This window comes from Porites lutea, chromosome 1 (genome assembly GCF_958299795.1).
Source record: "Porites lutea chromosome 1, jaPorLute2.1, whole genome shotgun sequence".
Classification (NCBI taxonomy): Eukaryota; Metazoa; Cnidaria; class Anthozoa; order Scleractinia; family Poritidae; genus Porites; species Porites lutea.
Genome location: NC_133201.1, coordinates 49135428 through 49154744, shown reverse-complemented (window position 1 = coordinate 49154744; position 19317 = coordinate 49135428). Strand labels below are relative to the sequence as shown.

The window sequence follows — 19317 nt, the reverse complement described above, 5'->3', positions numbered from 1 at the left end:
GCAAATCATCCGTATTGTTTCCTATCCAATCAGAAAAAAGTCCAGATTCTGGCTTTTTTACAGGTGATCCGACAAACAAATGTATCATGCCTTCTTCCCGTGAGAGACATAAAGGGATAATAGGGAGAGGGCATGATCTCAGGCTACGATAAAAGTAAAGGTGGGGATACCAGGGAGCTTCAAAGTAGGATGGTACCCCCCAAAAAGACTGGGTCGAGTCACCTTAAAGAAAGGTTAAAATAGCACAACAGATACAACAGATGCCACTGATGAGCAAAACTGAAGAAGATTGAAACGGATTGAAATTAGGGTTTTTGAAAACTGTTCAGCCTAACAGTTTTTCAAAGTTTTTCTCCTCTGTTTGCAACTTCAAAAATAATGCTTAGGGGACATATTTGCTTGTTTCTAATCTCTGATTTTGTCATTTACATGTAATTTCTTTGCCTACTTTAAGTTCCATAGCGATTGAGGGCGAGTATTGGCAAAATACAACAAAATGAACTGGACTGCCGTGACACAGCCCCTTTAATTTATACTTGTTTTCTTATCTTATCTTAACTTTTGTCAACCTGACTCCCACGCTCCATGCCGGCGTTTGGTATTTTAACCTGAGGTCCCGTCTAAGTAGCTTGAACTTGCGAGCATCATTAATCAGGCTTTCCTTGAAGCACTCGAAGAATATCGCTTGGAACAGCCGCTGACCAAGTTCCCAGTCCCCACTGACTCGCCAAAGCTGCATGAGGTATCCGAGCTGATGATAATGAAGCTGCTGGCTACACTGAATCCATCAAAGGCGTGTGGCCCTGATGAAATACCTAACTGGCTTCTTAAAGAGTATGCTGAGCTGTTGGCTTTCCCAGTCTCTAAAATCATCAATTCTTCGTTTAAAAAACAGCGTCTCCCGAAGATCTGGAAGTTCGCTGATGTCTCACCATTGCCAAAGGTAAAGCCGGTGGAGGATCTAAAGAAGCGCCTAAGGGAAAGTTCATTTAATATGACAAGGGGGGGGGGGGGGGGGGGGGATTAAGATATTGAAACTCGAAGCTTGAAATTTTAGCAGCCCCCCTCGCTAGCGGTTCAATTTTTTAGGAGCCCCCTCCTTGGTAGTCGAAAAAATTTCAGAGCCCGCCCCCCCCCTCTCCTTCTTCAATTCCTTTGCTCCCCTTAAAAAAGATCGCTAGACTTTATTAAATATATTTACCGTTATTGTCTTCAATGATTTATACTATGACAAACTTGAGATACAGTTGTGATACAATTTTCTAAAGCATTTTTGGGATGAACAAGAGTGTAATAATTACTGAGACTACATTTGTTATATCTGTAAACCACGTGATATAGCTGAGTTGCACAGGTCATTAAATTGTTGAGTTGAAAACCATCCGATCTGTACGATGATGTCATGTGTTGGTTTTGAAGTATACAAATTTTCGGAGCCCCCCCTCCTAGCGCAACAATTTTTTCAGAGCCCCCCCTTCGGGTGTCTAAAAATTTTCGGAGCCCCCCCTCAATATCTTCATCCCCCCCCCCCCCCTTGTCATATTAAATGAACTTTCCCTAAGGCCGATTTCTCTCACTCCTTGTCTTTCGAAAGTTGCTGAAGAGTGTGTCGTATTTGACTACGTGAAATCCGCCGTACTTAATGTTCTCGACCCAAGCCAGTATGGCGCTGTGCCGAAGTCCTCCACAACTCAAGCATTTATACACATGCTTCACCATTGGACCAAAGGATGCGATGGCAACGGAGCAACTGTTAGAGTTACACTCTATGATTATAAGAAAGCTTTTGATCTCATAGACCATAGGATTCTTGTTAATAAGTTATGCAAATTAAATCAGAAACACCTGATACTGGCTGGCTATATATACGTAATTTTCAACCCACTAACACGGCAGTACATCCCAAACTCGATGGTACAACCTATATTTATTTTTGAACACTTTTGTCACGCTTGGCGTTCCATAAATCAATAGTGTGACCATCGAAAACAGCGCAACATTTTGCGTGATGTCTGTATTATCGGTAACGTGATTAATTTGCTTCAGATCACTTTCATTTTCTACAGTTCCGCTTATGTCCCTGTGCGTGTTTTCAGTTATCAAATCAGATTTGATCGGATTCTTCTGTGCACGGTGAGTAATTTTGCGTTGGTTATTCAGCTTATTCATGCTCACAGATTAACGCAGGCTAATTGTCCATCGTAATTTTGTACAGTAATAGGAAGCTTTGTATGTGCTGTTATTTAGACCCACCCGTTCGCCACACACTAACTAATGAATTTGATCAGCATACTAAATTATCGCTACTGTCATGAGTACGGTGCATGGTATAGAATTGGGGTGACAAAAAGGGTTTATCTGTTATGTTTTTTTCAAAACCGTTATAATTTTCTCGTTAACATTTGAATCAGACAGCATTGCGTGTACATTTCCTTGTACGTCTACGCTGGTCTACGAGATCATCAAAGACTGGATTTATATCATGACAGCTAACGTGCTCTCTTTAGTTAAAAACACGTTCACCAAAGAGGTCGTTATCATCCATTTACCCTGAAAATTCCACTAAAACAAGGCGGTGGGTCATTCGTTGTCCACGATCAAAATTAACGCTTGTTACTTCTCGATACTTCGGTACAGCGCAAAGTAAAGGATTCGCGACGCTCAGGAATGTAACAAAGTTGACATTTTTGAGACAAGATTGGGTACGCAAAATTTGTAGGTTTTCGGTTTTATTCGGCTATTTGACGAAGTGAGAGCCGAATTAGTTCGAGATATCTGGAGGTCACTTAGATTTCTTCGACTGGGGATTTATTCGAGGAAGAAAGAGTTATTACTTTGGCTTTCCCGGGGTTTGAATGTGACCCGTCAGATCAGAAGCACTCAGACTCTAAGTTGAGGGATTAGCCGTTAGGCTACTGCAACCCAAGGTAGTTCGGGATATGAAGAATAGCTATGAAATAATGCACTAGTTTCGGGACAAGATCAGTGGGCGCTCAAGTTCGTGACTTTTCTGCTTGTCTCGGCTATTTCACGAAACGAGACCGGACTACTTCGTGATTTCTTGAGATCACTTCGAACGATATGGACAATATCTAATAATGCCACAATATAATTCTAACTTTGAAAACTCCTGGGTATCATATACCTGATGGTTACAATAATTTAATAATGTCACAATATAATTCTAACTCAATCATCTTTCGGAAATCTGGCGATGGGTGCTACAAACTGCCTGTTTAGGTAATTCAGCCTGCAGTATTTGGTCCAGGTGAATTTCATTTTCCACCTGTCTGTACTCAACCAAAACTTCTGAGAAAAGCAATGAGGTAAAAAATAAGTAAATAAAAAATTAGGTAACATGAAATCCATTTAAGAAATTTCATAATTGAGAATATTATCTGCAAAACCTGAATTATCACTGTTGAATTTCTTTAATCAAGGTCATTTGTTTCTGTTTTATTTGTCATTTGACAATTTGACGAGGGCTATTGTGAACTTCTTTTTTTAGTTCACTATAAATGTATTTGAAACACTTCTCTGGCAATTTGGCATGGACCTAAGATAAGTTATAGCTGTTTGTTTTGTATTTCATTGTATTTCATTGAATATTTATTCATTTTCATTCAACTCTCAAATTATTCATTCACAATTCATATGTGAATTGATGTGGCGGATCTTGTCAGCATCCATACCATTGTGTTTTCAAGATGTCGTCATCTTTTCAGTTTGTAAGCCCTTTGTTAAGGTGTGGTCATCTTTCAGCAATCTGGTACTGGCTGCTTCAAACTGCCTCTAATTTTATAGGCATTTCAATCTATTTGGCCCTGGTGCTTTCCTCTTAATCAGTGAGCACCCTGTGCTTCAAATTATGTTAGTGGAGTAAAGTTGGGTAAAGCATGCAGTAGGTATTTTACAGCATTCGATGTTACAATTTTTGCATTTGTGTCATCATGGCATGTTTTTCCAGGTTAGACGAAAAATGAGAATATGTATATTTCTGTTGTGATGGTGACATATCAGCTAATTCATCAAAAGGTGCCTTTAAGTTTTAAAATATACCTAGCAACAAAAGCAGTGGAAAAAAATCGGCAACAATGTACTCAGTCACTTACCCTGATCTTTACTTTGACTATTTCCGGGAAAGAATTATTTTTAGATAAGCCTGTGTCAACATAGTGTGATTATTAGCTGTAAACATTTGCTAGGGATTTGATTAGGACACATGTACTGCCCTTAATCAAAGATACCTGTATTTGAGAGAGCCCACTATTTTAACTTATAAAAAAAATCCTTTACTGTAGGTTAACTGTGTAATGTTTCATTATAGATGATAGTGCTGAGGTTTCAACGTAATATAGTGTGTAGGTTCCAAGGGCTGTGACAGGTTTGAACCCCAGCAAACCAGGATTTGTTTTGTGTTGGTTTTTGCTGTGCCTTCCCACCTTCTTTTGTTTTTCCTTTCTTTTCTTTAAACATGTATTTATAACTTTGAAATTTTCTACCAAGCTCTGCATAGTACCTGAATTGTGAGTATTAAATTTTGTTAGAAATTTGGTTAACTCCAGGAGGTTACTGATATGTTTTTAAAATTGATGTTAACCCATAGATTTTTTTCACTCCTTATTTCGCTCTTTGTAAGTTAAACTGAGAAGTAAACTTTGTTTTGTCATAGCTGCTGGGCCTTTGCCCAGTGGCAGTTTGGTTTCATCTCTATTCAAATCCCCAAAAAGGCATACTCACTTTAAAAACACCAGTTCAGCCTAAATAATGGAATATTCACAAAATCACCATTGTTTCCTTCTTTTAGAAATTTTCCCTTTAAGATCCCCCCTCCTGAAATTTCTAGTCATGGGTGGGTATTTAGCCAAAAACTCCCTCCTAACCTTTAAGTGGTTACTTAAAGCTCATAAGAGTCATCATAGTTTTCACTCTTATGCTCTTTATCCCCATTTAAGTGGCAAGTAAAAAAAATTAAGTCTACAATCCATATAAGTCATCTTTACCTGTAGCTCTTAAAGTCCTGTTAAAGGCTTTAAACCATTTAAGTCACCTTTACTTGGAAAATTTAAAGGCAGGAATGTTAATCTTGTGTCATGTGCATTTAATGACCACTTAAACAATCTTAAATTGAAATTCTCCATTTAATTAAGAGATTTAATTGGCTTTAAGACCAACTTGAAGATTTAGAAAAACTTTTAAGTGAAATTTAACTTTTCCGTAAAGGAAAGTAAATACAGCATTTCGTCCTGTGTTTGTATTGAGTCATCACAGCATAACTGGACTAATATCTCAGAAACAATTTTCCCCGAAACGCTAGTTTTTGGCAAGTAGGCCTCTTGGATGTTGCTCTTTTCAGAATATCCTGACAAATCCCATAATTTCACAAATTAACAACTTACTCATACCATATTTCATTTCTTACTATTCCTCCGCATTTACAATTAATCAGTTCCACAACCACGTCGCCAAAGTGTACGCTCCATCGCGTCTTGTTTTTATTTGGAATAGGAACCAAACAAGAGAACACGTCATGTTCCCTTGGAACCAAAGGAATGTTCATTTAAAATTTATTTATGCAATCGTTTACGATCGAGCGGAGATATGTCTGTATTCACGTTTGCAGTCTAAACCTGACTTCTCCCTAGTCAGTATCATTTGCAATTGTAAGTGGTCACGGAAAGCCCCGCCAAGACCGAGTCATACATAACTTGCGAGGGATAATAAGGAGAGGGCATGATCTCAGCCTAAGTCATACAAGGTTTCGTCCACAGGGACAAATTAAAATGACGGGTGATCTCACTATCACTCAATCTAGGAGTGAAAGGGTTAAAGACGCCCGAATTCATTTCTGACATCCAGGCTAGGGTTAAGGTGCCAAGAAGAATTTTCGTGCATTCAGTTATGATCAAGAATCAACAATTTCATCGGCGAACAGAACGAACAAAATTAATGAACTTTTGTATAACCCACTATGTTCTCTATTGCTCTCTGTTTGTTATCTCCTCCCCCCGTGCTTATCCTTTACCTCTAGAATATCTGTTACCCTCTGTTTGCCCTTCAAACGAAGCGCTGGTCAAAACGGCCAAGAACACCAAAAGTTATTATTGTACGACATTGACTTTGAGTCATCATTATTTGGTTAGAAAATTAGAAACACTGACATCGAATGATAATATACTTATCGTTAATGATGTAATAGACGCCTTCTCTCAAATATACTCCTCTTCTTTCTAGTAAAGATCTCCATCCCCTCCTCACGCTGTTATATTTATGTTTCATGCCCCTTCTCTAACGAACGCCCCGTCTAACAGACCTCCCAAAGACAATTATTTTAGAATACTAGAGCAAAGTGACATAGAGGAAAATCGTTCAGTTAACCAGTAATCAGCTGGAAATTCTTTAGTGATTAACAAGGGTTTACACATTGAATTTTTGTTCTATAAGATCAAAGTGAAAAATGCGCTCTTTGATACTTTTGATGTGCTCAATACGTCAGCAACTTTCTTCCGGCCTGTTCTAGCTCGGTAACATCTCGGCCAAACAAGACCCACTTCGCGTTTTCGTTTTCTGCAAACGTGAACGGAAAGGAATTCGCTTTCGAAGTACATTTAGTTTTGTTGGAGCTGGTACATTTATCAGAATGAACGCCTACTATTTCTTAAACGACCCCTATTCTTCAGACCCCCAGAACCCCCGCGCTTTTAGTCCATGAACAGACGCCTCCTTTGCTAAAAGATATCAAGGTGGATGGGACGTCTGTACATAGGCTACCAAGTAAAACGGTTTACCGAACAAATCTTAGAGGTCCTTTGGCGGTAACGAACTAGCTCCCTGGCAAGACATTTGTGTTTAAAGCTCATGCGTCGTCGTCTACCTAACCAACTGAGTAAATCTTACTCCTGAAATTGTAGATACTTAACCTGTCGTCTCGTATTGAACGTAGTTTATAATTAGTGACTAGCTTTTCATAATCTTTTGGAGTTCCTGTGTTCATCACCGGTTGATACTCGACATTTTCAATATAATAAGTGAAAAACCCAATGTTTGTTTCGCAAGAAAATAAACTAAAAGGCAATGTCTCTTCCAGGATTATAAGGTGGTGATGGAATACTCGCAAGAGCAACTAAACTACTTCAGATTCTGCTACATAGCATTTGATTTGGTTCCAGTGGGACTGCGGCAGACTTTCAAAAACGAGTGGGATTTCCTTTATAAAGCAACGTTAATTGGAGAATGGAAAGACACGACACAAAATGGTCGTGATTTCTACAACAAGGAATCTAAAGCAAGTCACAAGAAAAACTCTCGGTGTCTAGCAACAATACAGAATGGTAACACGGCAGAGTGGGACTGCACCTGTTTGTTTTTTGCCACCCTGTACTCAGACAGCATTGGTACCACATTAAGTCCAGCTGTCCGTAAAGAGGTCGATGATATTCGTCAGGTGCGAAACGAGATCGCTCATATCACCGAGGCAAAGTTGTCAGATGCAGACTTTCAAAATTTTGTAGACAGAGTGTTAAACGCGTTTACATCCCTTGGTCTTGCTATAACTGAGATTCAAGAAATAAAGAACCAGACGACCTTTCCAACGAAGGAAGTGGAAAAAATTAAGAAGCAAGCTCGTAATCTCCAAGCCGAGTTAGATCAGGCAAAAGGCAATCTTCAAAGTACAGAAGCTGCCCTAGTCTCAACAAAAGAAGAAAACAAATGTCTTACACAGGAAATAAGTGCCAAGCTTCAGTCATTTTGCATTCTCGCATCGCGCCCACCACATGTTATCATTAGGCGCTCGCACGACATTGAAAGAATCACTAAGAAAATGGAGAAACTTTACAATGGTTCCAGCGGAGAGGTCAGTACAGTGTATTTGTCAGGAAATCCAGGATGTGGCAAGAGCCAACTTGCCCGGGAAATTGGACAACGGTTCTTTTCTGAACAAAATGATGATTTTATCTTTGCTGCGACACTGAACACAGAAAGCACTGAGACACTTGCCGACTCTTACCTCACCCTTGGGAGACACCTAGGGATAACAGAGTACGCGTTGACAAGGTTAGAATCTTTAAAAGAAGAGAAACCTATTGAAGCAATTAAACAGCTTCATCGCTTGATTTCGCCGAAGACAAGCAAGTTTACCAAATGGTTGATAATTGCAGACAATGTGATTGACTTACGCTTAGTCCGCAGCTTGCTTCCTCCAACTGGCAGTAAAGAATGGGGCCATGGGCAAGTGTTGATTACCACTCAAGATGGTGATACAGTTCCTCAAAACGCCCCTCACACGTATCATGAATCGTTAAGCAAAGGAATGAGGCAGGAGGAGGCAGTGGAATTGCTGAAAACAGTATCGCAAATTTCAGAGCGAGTACAAGCAGATGATGTCGCTGAACTTCTCGATTTTCAGCCACTGGCCTTAGCTGCTGCTGCTTATTACGTGCAAACTGTTGTGTCCAGTGGGTCTTCAAATTATAATTGGAAAGCATTCCTTCAAGACATATCAACATACAGCCAGCGAAAAAAGACCGAAACTGTCCTTGCTAATGAGAGTTCAGCCTACAATAAAACGACAACGGCCGCAGTAGAAATGGCTATCCAAAGAGCTGTTGACACAGACGAGATTCTTCGTCATACATTCTCTTTTCTTTCGCTCTGCGCTAACAACGACCTACCACTCGAAACTGTTTTAAAGTTCGTCAAAGCCCAAGTAAACGACCAGCCAGAGGTTTTAATGAAGGCAAAGATTGTAAGGTCCTCTTTAAGTCTTGTTTATTCCGAAGAAGGGGGTGAACGAACTTCTTTACGTTTACATAAAGTTGTGCATGAAGCTTTAAAACGAGGCGAGATAGCTAGCCTGAAATCATGTGAGAGAGACCAGACCATGGCAGAAGCGATAAAGATTTTCAATTCCCAACTCCAAGAAAATGACAAGAATTATGCGTTTTGTAAAAAACTGATGCCCCACTGTGAATCTTTACTTAAGCAAATGACGTCAGAGTTTAGTTCGGATAAAAACACTCTTTTAGAAAGGTTTGCGCCCTTCGTAGATTTGGATACAGTTATTTATTGGCTACATAATCTCGCAGGGGTCTGTAAAGAAAGCTCCTATTTCTCCTTTGCGAAACTTGTGGTCAACTTTGCTTACGATCTACTGGGGAACTTAGACGACACTTCAAACTGTGCGATAACTCGTAAAGGGAGGGTTTTGAATATGAGTGGCCAAGTGTACAACTGCTTGGGAGAATACAATCAAGCCAAAGAACTTTTCGAAAAAGCACTGACGATTCGTAAAAAGATTTTTGGTGAAGATCATGCCGATGTAGCAACAAGTTATGACAACTTGGCATTAGTGTACAACCGCCTGGGAGAATACAATCAAGCCAAAGAACTTCACGAAAAAGCATTGATGATTTTCAAAAAGATTTTTGGTGAAGATCATGCCAATGTAGCAAAAAGTTATAACAACTTGGCATTAGTGTACAAAAGCCTGGGAGAATACAACCAAGCCAAAGAACTTTACGAAAAAGCATTGACGATTTTCAAAAAGATTTTTGGTGAAGATCATGCCGATGTAGCAACAAGTTATGACAACTTGGCATTAGTGTACAAAAGCCTGGGAGAATACAATCAAGCCAAAGAACTTTTCCAAAAAGCACTGACGATTCGTAAAAAGATTTTTGGTGAAGATCATGCCACTGTAGCAACAAGTTATAACAACTTGGCATTAGTGTACAACAGCCTGGGAGAATACAATCAAGCCAAAGAACTTTACGAAAAAGCATTGACGATTTTCAAAAAGATTTTTGGTAAAGATCATGCCGATGTAGCAACAAGTTATGACAACTTGGCATTAGTGTACAACAGCCTGGGAGAATACAATCAAGCCAAAGAACTTTTCCAAAAAGCACTGACGATTCGTAAAAAGATTTTTGGTGAAGATCATGCCAATGTAGCAACAAGTTATAACAACTTGGCATTAGTGTACAACAGCTTGGGAGAATACAATCAAGCCAAAGAACTTTTCGAAAAAGCATTGATGATTTTCAAAAAGATTTTTGGTGAAGATCATGCCGATGTAGCAACAAGTTATAACAACTTGGCATCAGTGTACAATAGCCTGCGAGAACACAATCAAGCCAAAGAACTTCACGAAAAAGCATTGATGATTTCCAAAAAGATTTTTGGTGAAGATCATGCGGATGTAGCAACAGATTATAACAACTTGGCATCAGTGTACAGCAGCCTGGGAGAATACAATCAAGCCAAAGAACTTTACGAAAAAGCACTGACGATTTTCAAAAAGATTTTTGGTGAAGATCATGCCGATGTAGCAACAAGTTATAACAACTTGGCATCAGTGTACGACCAGCTAGGAGAATATAATCAAGCCAAAGTACTTCACGAAAAAGCACTGACGATTCGCAAAAAGACTTTTGGTGAAGATCATGCCGATGTAGCAACAAGTTATAACAACTTGGCATTAGTGTACAACAGCCTGGGAGAATACAATCAAGCCAAAGAACTTTTCCAAAAAGCACTGACGATTCGTAAAAAGATTTTTGGTGAAGATCATGCCAATGTAGCAACAAGTTATAACAACTTGGCATTAGTGTACAACAGCTTGGGAGAATACAATCAAGCCAAAGAACTTTTCGAAAAAGCATTGATGATTTTTAAAAAGATTTTTGGTGAAGATCATGCCGATGTAGCAACAAGTTATAACAACTTGGCATCAGTGTACAATAGCCTGCGAGAACACAATCAAGCCAAAGAACTTCACGAAAAAGCATTGATGATTTCCAAAAAGATTTTTGGTGAAGATCATGCGGATGTAGCAACACATTATAACAACTTGGCATCAGTGTACAGCAGCCTGGGAGAATACAATCAAGCCAAAGAACTTTACGAAAAAGCACTGACGATTTTCAAAAAGATTTTTGGTGAAGATCATGCCGATGTAGCAACAAGTTATAACAACTTGGCATCATTGTACGACCACCTAGGAGAATATAATCAAGCCAAAGTACTTCACGAAAAAGCACTGACGATTCGCCAAAAGACTTTTGGTGAAGATCATGTGTATGTGGAAACAGTTCGTAGTCAGTTGGTATCAGTAAACAAACACCTTGGAAGCAGTCGAGCTAATTATCGGCATGCGAAAGCACGTTGTTTGATTCTATAAATTGTCTTAGTTGACAGTACTAGCCTGCAGAGCATTTGCTTTACAGTAAATCGCCATGCAGGTATATTTCTGTATTTAATGGACTTCATATAATAGTATATTCAGTAACAGACTTTAATTGCCAACGAGCAGCCACGCGAAGACGCGAGGCTGCGAGGCGGCGGCATAATAAAGCCGTGCGCGAAAGTTCCAAGTTTTCCAAGGAACAATGAATCTCGAAGCGATTTAACGTAAGGTAACTTTTATATCATAATGCAGAACCGAGAATGCATTGTTTTGAGCGAATACGTGCCCGAAAGTTCCAAGGCAGAGCCCCGTTTTTTCCTAAGTTTTAACTTCCATAAAACAGTGCGAAATTTATTACCTGAAACTCCTACATTACATTTTACCCCCAAGTTAGTGTTGACCGGTTTTTGAACAACTCAACCCCCATCCTTGGTTGTATAATGCATGAGTGCGGACAATGTGAGTGAATGACGGACACATGACTAACTGCAGCCTGCATTCTTGTAAACTACAGTAATTCATAACATTTCTAAACAAACTGAACAGCGCGCGCGTGTAGTTGATTTAAGGCGCTCTCTCCAATAGTGTCAATGGAGTTTCGCTAAATTTGATTTATGTCAAGTGTTTTTATAAAGACTTCAAGGAAATGAATTTACCGAGAAAGCCTGTGAAGACATCGTACATGGACAAGAGATTCAAACCAAGCGATTCTGCAGTGATGTATAAAACAAGAACGCTGTTCAAAGCGGCGTTAAGTCTCGCTTTCTTGGAGATTAAATAAGAAATGAGTAAGCGATTAATTCTAAACGAAACAGGATTTACTCGCTAAAGGTTTTCACTTCAGCTGGAGCAGGAGAGGTGACTGGGGACGAGACAGGCCTAATACCCTAGGTGTAAAGGGTGACTATTGTAACTGAACGATAGCCATTTTTATGGGCTGGTTTACAATGAATGTCAGATCTGTAGAGCGTTTTTACTCACGTGGTCAGCCAGCCGTGTAATTTATTGGAACAAAAGAAAGTTTTTACATAAGAAAAAGGTTCAATACCAAAAGGATCGGTTTGGAACACCAACATGGCCGCCGCTTTATTGTTTTTGTACAGCCATATGGCGGGGGTGATGTCATGTGAAAACGCCCTATAAGGGCGTGTTTTGATATACACTGGAGTGGATTCTGGAATACAGTTGAGAGGTAAGGAGGTGGCTGTTGTACGCAGGTTTTAAACAAGAGTCAATGTATGGATTTTGTGTCATCCGGGACGAAAAAAAGTGGCCGTTGTAGAGAGGTGGCCGTTAGCAGAGGTTTCGACTGTATTTGCACGAACTGAGCATCGATATCACTATGACTGTCTTTCCCCGCGTTTTTTACTTTTAAGGTTCACAGCCACCGCTTCATACCACGATGAAAAACAAAAGTGGAAGCATCTTGTTCGAAAAAGGAAGACCAAACATTGCAGTCCATCAGTACTGATTACAGGAGAAAGGGACAAATGAAAAGAAATGCGGATGTTGCGCTAATTATAATTAACTAGGGTATCTAAAAGATAGTAATGCTGCGGCACATTCTGTTGATACTGGCATTAGTTAGGCAGTGAGACTTATAAGAATCAAAAGTGACATTGAATGTCCTATTTACATGTTGGAAAGTACTAGAATAATTACTATCAGTCTATAAAAAGAACTCGTGGGAACGTTGTTTAGAAAATGATCAAGTGGTTATCAACTCAGGTTTTCCCACAGTAAATTGTAGGAAATAATAGAAATTCAGATTGTTTATCCATATATTTAATATGCGGTGCACGATATTTTCTCTGGAAACACAAAACTTTTCTTGCTGTTTATTGCACTTTATTAAGTAACAGTTATTTAGCTATATATTTATAGAAAACAACAACACAAAAAACGGGAAAGTAGGAAGTAATAATTCGGTAGGACTCGAACCCGGCACCTTCGACTCGACGCGGCTACACCTAACCACTACGCCACAGAGGCTGATTATGAAATCGTTTGTAAAAGTCTTTCATTTTATTCCTTTTCCTTGAAACTTCCGCCGGCAAGATGATCGCCAGCCGCATTAACCGAGCTATTAACAGTGAAAAAACAATGTAAACGCATATTCCATGGCAATGAATGAATGAAAGAACATAATTATGCTTTTCAAAACGCCGATACACGTCCTCGTCTGCAAAGTAGGACACAAAACATATGTTTTGTTATCTCGATTTCCGCTGTTATTTTGAAGCGAATGGTCAAAATCACATCCATTTTCGGCTCATACAGGTTCTTAAGAATAGCATGGCATGACATTTTCTCACTTTCACATCACCTTCTAGCAACTGGAATTTGTATATCCCCCGTGTTGCGGAGTCGAAGAGCAAATGCTCATCTTCTCGTCAGGTTTAACACCTGGACGAGTCAAAGGCTCTTGAATTGAAATCCAATCCCCAAGTTAACCATCGTACTCATCTGAAAGACTCCTGCGTGTCTTAAAATTTGGTAAGACCTCTAACCGTGCTGTAGAAAATTTGCCACTAAGAAAACTCTAAGTCTGAGGAAGCTACCATTGTTACCGTTCTCCTGCTCGTTTTAAACAGTTGCGTTTAAAGCAGCCAGCATAACAAGAACATTTTCCACCGTACAGGATATTTCAAAGAACTGTCGATGAAAGATTTTAGTCTGGCGACCGTCCTTGAAAACTCGTTGCGCCAATTCGACAGCAGCCAATCCGATTAAGAAAACCTTTTCGCAGACCACTTCAACTGCTACTTGAATGCTCTTCGACACTTTCACATTAAAGTGGCACCTTCAACCAGTGTGCATTGCGGTCGTGCACCTCACCGAAATCATTTGCTGTAATACAGAATTTACAAACATTCTGACTGTGTTTGAAAATCGGATTGTATCTTCACAACCCGAGGCAATGGCAGGCTGTGCTACCCTTCTTAAAAGAAACGTAGAATTCTGTCATGAAACACAGAAATCACGTTCGTGATTTCTGTATTGTTAACTGATAGTTTTATTATGCTATCTGCAAAGCTATCGAAATTTCTCTCATGAATAATCTGTTCATGTTGTCCTTCAGCAGCATAATTAAAAATATATAAAACTGTCCTAGTGAGGCCTTAAACTGCTGTTTAAAAAAGTAAAAACTAAAATCCAAGCTTTCGCCGATCAACGACATCAACGGGGATGAGAAAATATTCCGCGCGCGCTATATATACGCAAAGAAAGTGTTGGGTGAAATGTGTAAAAGATGTGACGAATGTATGAAAGCTATAGAAATAAACTGTGAATGGAATACAAAGCTCTAGTGATGCTGTGTCTCTAGACAAAGGACCTCTAAAAGCTCTTAAGAATGGTCTCTAAAACAAAACACTAAAATAAGAGTCTGCAAATTCAGTACATTCTTCTCGGGAATTGAGTGTAGGCTTGCACTTTCTAATGTAAAATGCTTCATACAGGCGTAGATTAGCAGGGTCGTTTTCGCTCATGATAATCTTCAATGCCTTTATAGTCTTTGTTCTGGCAGGAATAGATATGTTTTTTAACAGAGGAGTTTTCATTATTGAGATGTTCTCTTACGCGGTCGTGGATGAAGCGTGTCGTGCTAATGCATGACTATGGCTTAACTGATTCGGCCGAATATTAGCAGTACTTATATACAGAGAAAATAAAATAGAGACTGGCATCATAAAACGTAGATCTTATTTATATTTTTGTTTTCAAGAATGATCAATCAGTCACATTTACAATAAAACTCTCTTCCTCACTAGCCTGCGTAGAGGGCGCTTGGAAGTAGTGGGCACAAGAAAGAACGGGAGCGTTTGCGCCCACTACTTCCAAGCGTCTGCTACGCAGGCTACTTCCTCAAAAACGCCTCCGCCCAGCCGGCTTCATAAGGAGACACCATGAATTGGAGCATGGCTAGCCTCATCCTCAGAGAGCCAGCAGCGAGACAGTTGGAGTGGCACAACTGATGACAGCCGCGAAAATTTGCGCAACGGATTTGTTTTCCCTTCTTCCTCCAGGGACCATCGCTCCATGGCCACTGCTGAGTCGCTTCTACAGAGTAGTTTGTTATAGATATGGTGTCTATAGATTCAATTTCCTTAACATGGCTTGCTTCGGAGGCTCGTATGATACTCAAAATTGTTGCCCAAACCAAACTGACAGCCAGACAAAAGTTAAGCTGGTGAGCAACTGGTATGAACCTAAAATTAACAATCTGCAGAGACAATCAGAAAAAGATCAATGAGGAAAACCTGGAAATGACTATTAAGTATTTCCCAAATTCTATGTGGCTAAATAGCGCACGTTCAATATGTTAAAATTCTAACATGACTCGGAGGCTTTCTGGTTATATTTCTATATTTCGTTTAGTTTGTGCTCAAGTCTTTTCAGGGAATTGCGAGACAATGGAGTCGTGCAAAATGTGCAATTTTGTCCCTTAAAGGCTGGGAGTACAGTCATGTTAGAATTGTGATATATCAGTATTGATCACTCCAGAAAAAACCATAACATACCATAGTGCTCTTTGTTTGTCACCCCAAAATTTTGCATAAGCATTGTTTTCAGTTTCTCTTCGTGCCATTTTAACTCCCAAGAGAAACTGAAAATAATGCTTTTGCAAAATTTTGGGGTGACAAACAAAGAGCATTATGGTATGTTATGTTTTTTTTCTGAAGTGGTCAATATCGAACGTGGGGTATTGTAGTGTAAGCGAAAATCGGCGACAAAATTGTTGAGACATTGTACTCAAATAGAGTAACTACAGGGAACAAAAGAATCCACACCCCTCCCCCTTCCCTTCATTCAAAAATAAAGTGTTTGTTGTTTTATATAGAAACCTCGAACAGTGGCACAACAGTGCATAGAGTGGATGGGGGAGGAAAAGCTTTCGTTTACCCTTTGGAAGTGAGTAAAACGTCACAAGGCCCCTTAATGGGTCGAAGTGTCTCAACTAATTTCAAATCGTAAAAGAGCAAGCCTATATTGCTTTGGTTAGACCACAGCTTGAATATAACACTACTGCTGGAACTGTCACGAAAATTCTGAATGATTTGAGAAAGGAAGGAAAGTCGCACGACTCACAATGATATTTAAAGTAGTTTCTGGTCTATCAGCTATACAATTTTCACCCTATATATTATTTAAAAGGCGACAGAGGGCACTAGGCAATTCCACCCTAAGAAATTCATACAAGTTATTGCCAAAACAAACAAATGTCAACGCAGTTTTATTGCACGTACAATCAGAGACTGGAACTCCTTACCAAACAGTGTCATTGAAAAGCAGTCAGTGGAGGCTTTTACAATGGTCGTCATGTGCCATCTTTAAAAACGCTTACCCAGGAACTTTTTTTACACTTAACACTGGCACCATGATTATATTTTAACATAACCACATGCACATTTGCACATCGGCCGTGATGGGCTGTACATACCCTTGCCAGATTAAACGATTAGAACCGGTTAGAGAGAGTTAGAGTCGGCCGATTGAAGATTAACCTCGAGACATCACTAATGGGTCAGCGCTTGAGCCCCAGGTAGGCAAGCTTGTACGGGGTGGCCCCCGAATCTGCTTCACAGTCTGTAGGGGCTAACATGTGATTGCATGACTCAGCTATGAATGCTTTACTTTGCTGATCTTTGCGGATCGTTTTGATTCACGGCTTAAGATATTTCACTGCTGGTTTCTGCTCCCGCTCCTTCCCCTCGGATAGGTAAGTATGGGTTGTGGTAATTATTCCACTGAAATTGTTGAGTGTGAGGGTGCTGGGTGGTTTGCACTCGCTTGGTTGTCATGGTTACCTTTAAGGCGATGCTGCCTTTTGTGCTACAGGCTCTTATACCTTTAAAGCACCCGATTCCAAGCTCATTTTGTCGACGGGTTGAAACAAAAAAAAAATCATGGTCATGCTAATTAACGCAGGCTAGGGCATATACAGCGAGTAATATACAGAGAACAACCATTAAAAATGTGGCACTATTGGGAACTTTATTTAATGCGGTACATTTCAGCACCTCCGCATAATAACCCCTACTATACACTCCAAAGCTAAACGCGTTTAGAACCTAAAGAGTTAACAACACTAAACACGGTTTAACATTCTAATAGCAGTCCTTAATTATCTACATGCGAGTGTCGATTTCAAAACTTCGAAAATGAGGGAGCCTCTGCTCTGCTCGGTTAGCATTAGATCCCATCGGCTTAAACCACCTGGGACACTTCATGAAGTTTACACAACGGCTAGCTTCTATTTAGGGTTAGGAGTGATGCTATATAAGTTCAAATCAAATCACCTCAGTGACCTAGTGGTAAGGTGATGGCCTGCAGAACCTACACTCCAGGTTCGATACCCACTCACGCTCTTCGGAATGATTTTTTCCTTAAAACTTTAAGAGACATACACTTTGATGAAAATTTGCTGAGCAGAATTTCATCTAAGTGTAGTGTAGAAGCAATAAAGAATACTACATTTTACATTTTAAGGTGACCAAAGGGTTTAGGCCGATGGGATCTAATGCTGACCGCTCTGCTCTGTAATACATTTCAAGATGGCGCCGGATTTCCGAAGAAGACTGGATGTAGCCTATGTTCATCTTGTTCTTCTTCCCATCATCCCCCGGGCGCTCTATTTTTCCCTCTCCCGAGCCTCCCCACGGCAAAAAGAGGCCTCTGGGGAGAAGAGAGTGAAGTGAGTATAGTTTTGTTGATTACTATAAGTGAATACCCCTTGCAGATCAGTTGGTTGTACCTTACCCGACATGATAAACAGCAGTTATACACGGTGCCCAGTAGCCAAACTGGTCAATAAACATCTTGAAAACGGGACGAAGGATGCACGAAAAGCAATCTTAAAGATAAGAAAAAGGAAATGCTTCAAATACAAAGTTTAAAAAGAAATTATACGGTTATATGTACTATTTTAAAAAGAGAAAATCAAGACTTTAGATTTCAGCCTCATTGTTCTCAGAATACTGTACAATACATATCTGATAAAATTTTCTTATTAATGTCAGCTTAACACCATATACAGCACTATTCACTCCTGAAACGCTCTTAACCTCTCATTGCATTAAAAGCCGCAGCCCTCGTACCAGATGTGGCGTCATTAGATTTAACAGTCAACGCAACTTCGTTCCAAGGGCACTTTCTAATCCTCAAGGGAGGAAGAGAGAAGGACTCTGTGAAGAGGTTGCGGTCAACGATGAACTTTGATCCACAAGTTTTGCAGAACAAGAAAATCTTCCCAAGCGTGGTTGTGTCCAAAAGTGAGCGAGTAATGCATCTGTGAGACGTGCCAGAGATATATGGAAACGAGAATGTTTATTATTAAAGCCAACAATTAGGATCAAATCTTAATGTCTCACCATCGACCTGGTATTCTTTTAAAAAACTTACGTTTTTCAAGCGTTTTGGCTAAAGCTCTAATTCCGACAGTCTTACGAAAACTAGAAAGAAACGAAGAAACATGGAAATCTTGAATCAGCAATATACCGGAGCAGCGATTGAAAATTAACAGTGCAAATTATTGTTAAAATTGTTGACTGTCATATGGCAGCTAATGCAATATCAGAAAGAAACAAAACTAAAACTTAATAATTTGCTTTACTTCTTTTTAACAGCATTTTAAAACGCCAAAAGTTGACCAGGGTAGAGCAAACTAGTCACGTTATCGTTTCTTGTTTCAAAGGGCTAACTTGCCTATTTTTGTTCACCGGTAGAAGTTAGTAATACATAGCCCCGACTCCGTCTAACAAATTGTCAGGTACGCCGGCAAACCAATGTACCCCATTATGGGGGTCTTGTTGACTTATTGAACTGTCTTTTCTACACTTATCCAATTCATCCATGAGCTGGCTCACAGGCGCCTTTTATTTCGTTTTGTTGTTTAGTGTTGCCGTTTAACGAAAAGAACAATTTCCTGATACAATTAAGTTAAAAACACATACTAACTTGTATTGTATTTACAGATTTTCAACACACAAAAATATATCCTTTTCAAAATCTCAGCCTCAGTTACTCCTAAAATATTCTTAAAATTTCCCAACTTTCAACCTCATAATTCCTATAGAATATATTCTTATAAAAAGAAAAGAGCCCAGTCCAGTTCTATCGTCTCATAT

At 39.6% G+C, this 19317-nt stretch overlaps 1 protein-coding gene across 1 annotated transcript; it reads right to left on the bottom strand.

Annotated features, from left to right (window-relative positions):
- Window positions 1-15009: 15009 nt before the first annotated feature.
- Window positions 15010-18009, bottom strand: LOC140931408 (uncharacterized). Its single transcript, XM_073381228.1, has 3 exons — window positions 17951-18009; window positions 17532-17583; window positions 15010-15413 (listed from the first exon to the last, which is right to left on the bottom strand). The coding sequence occupies exons 1-3, from the start codon at window positions 18007-18009 to the stop codon at window positions 15048-15050; spliced, it is 477 nt and encodes a 158-aa protein (XP_073237329.1). The 3' UTR covers window positions 15010-15047.
- Between the last annotated feature and the right edge of the window lie 1308 nt (window positions 18010-19317).

What these genes read in the sequence shown, in the direction of transcription:
- LOC140931408 (XM_073381228.1), bottom strand. Translation starts at nt 18,009, where the DNA reads ATGTTTATTGACCAGTTTGGCTACTGGGCACCGTGTATAACTGCTGTT. An exon ending in ACTGCTGTTTATCATGTCGG is followed by an intron (nt 17,584 to 17,950) that starts GTAAGGTACAAC and finishes TGTCTCTTAAAG; the next exon opens with TTTTAAGGAAAAAATCATTC. An exon ending in GTGGGTATCGAACCTGGAGT is followed by an intron (nt 15,414 to 17,531) that starts GTAGGTTCTGCA and finishes TTGTCTCTGCAG; the next exon opens with ATTGTTAATTTTAGGTTCAT.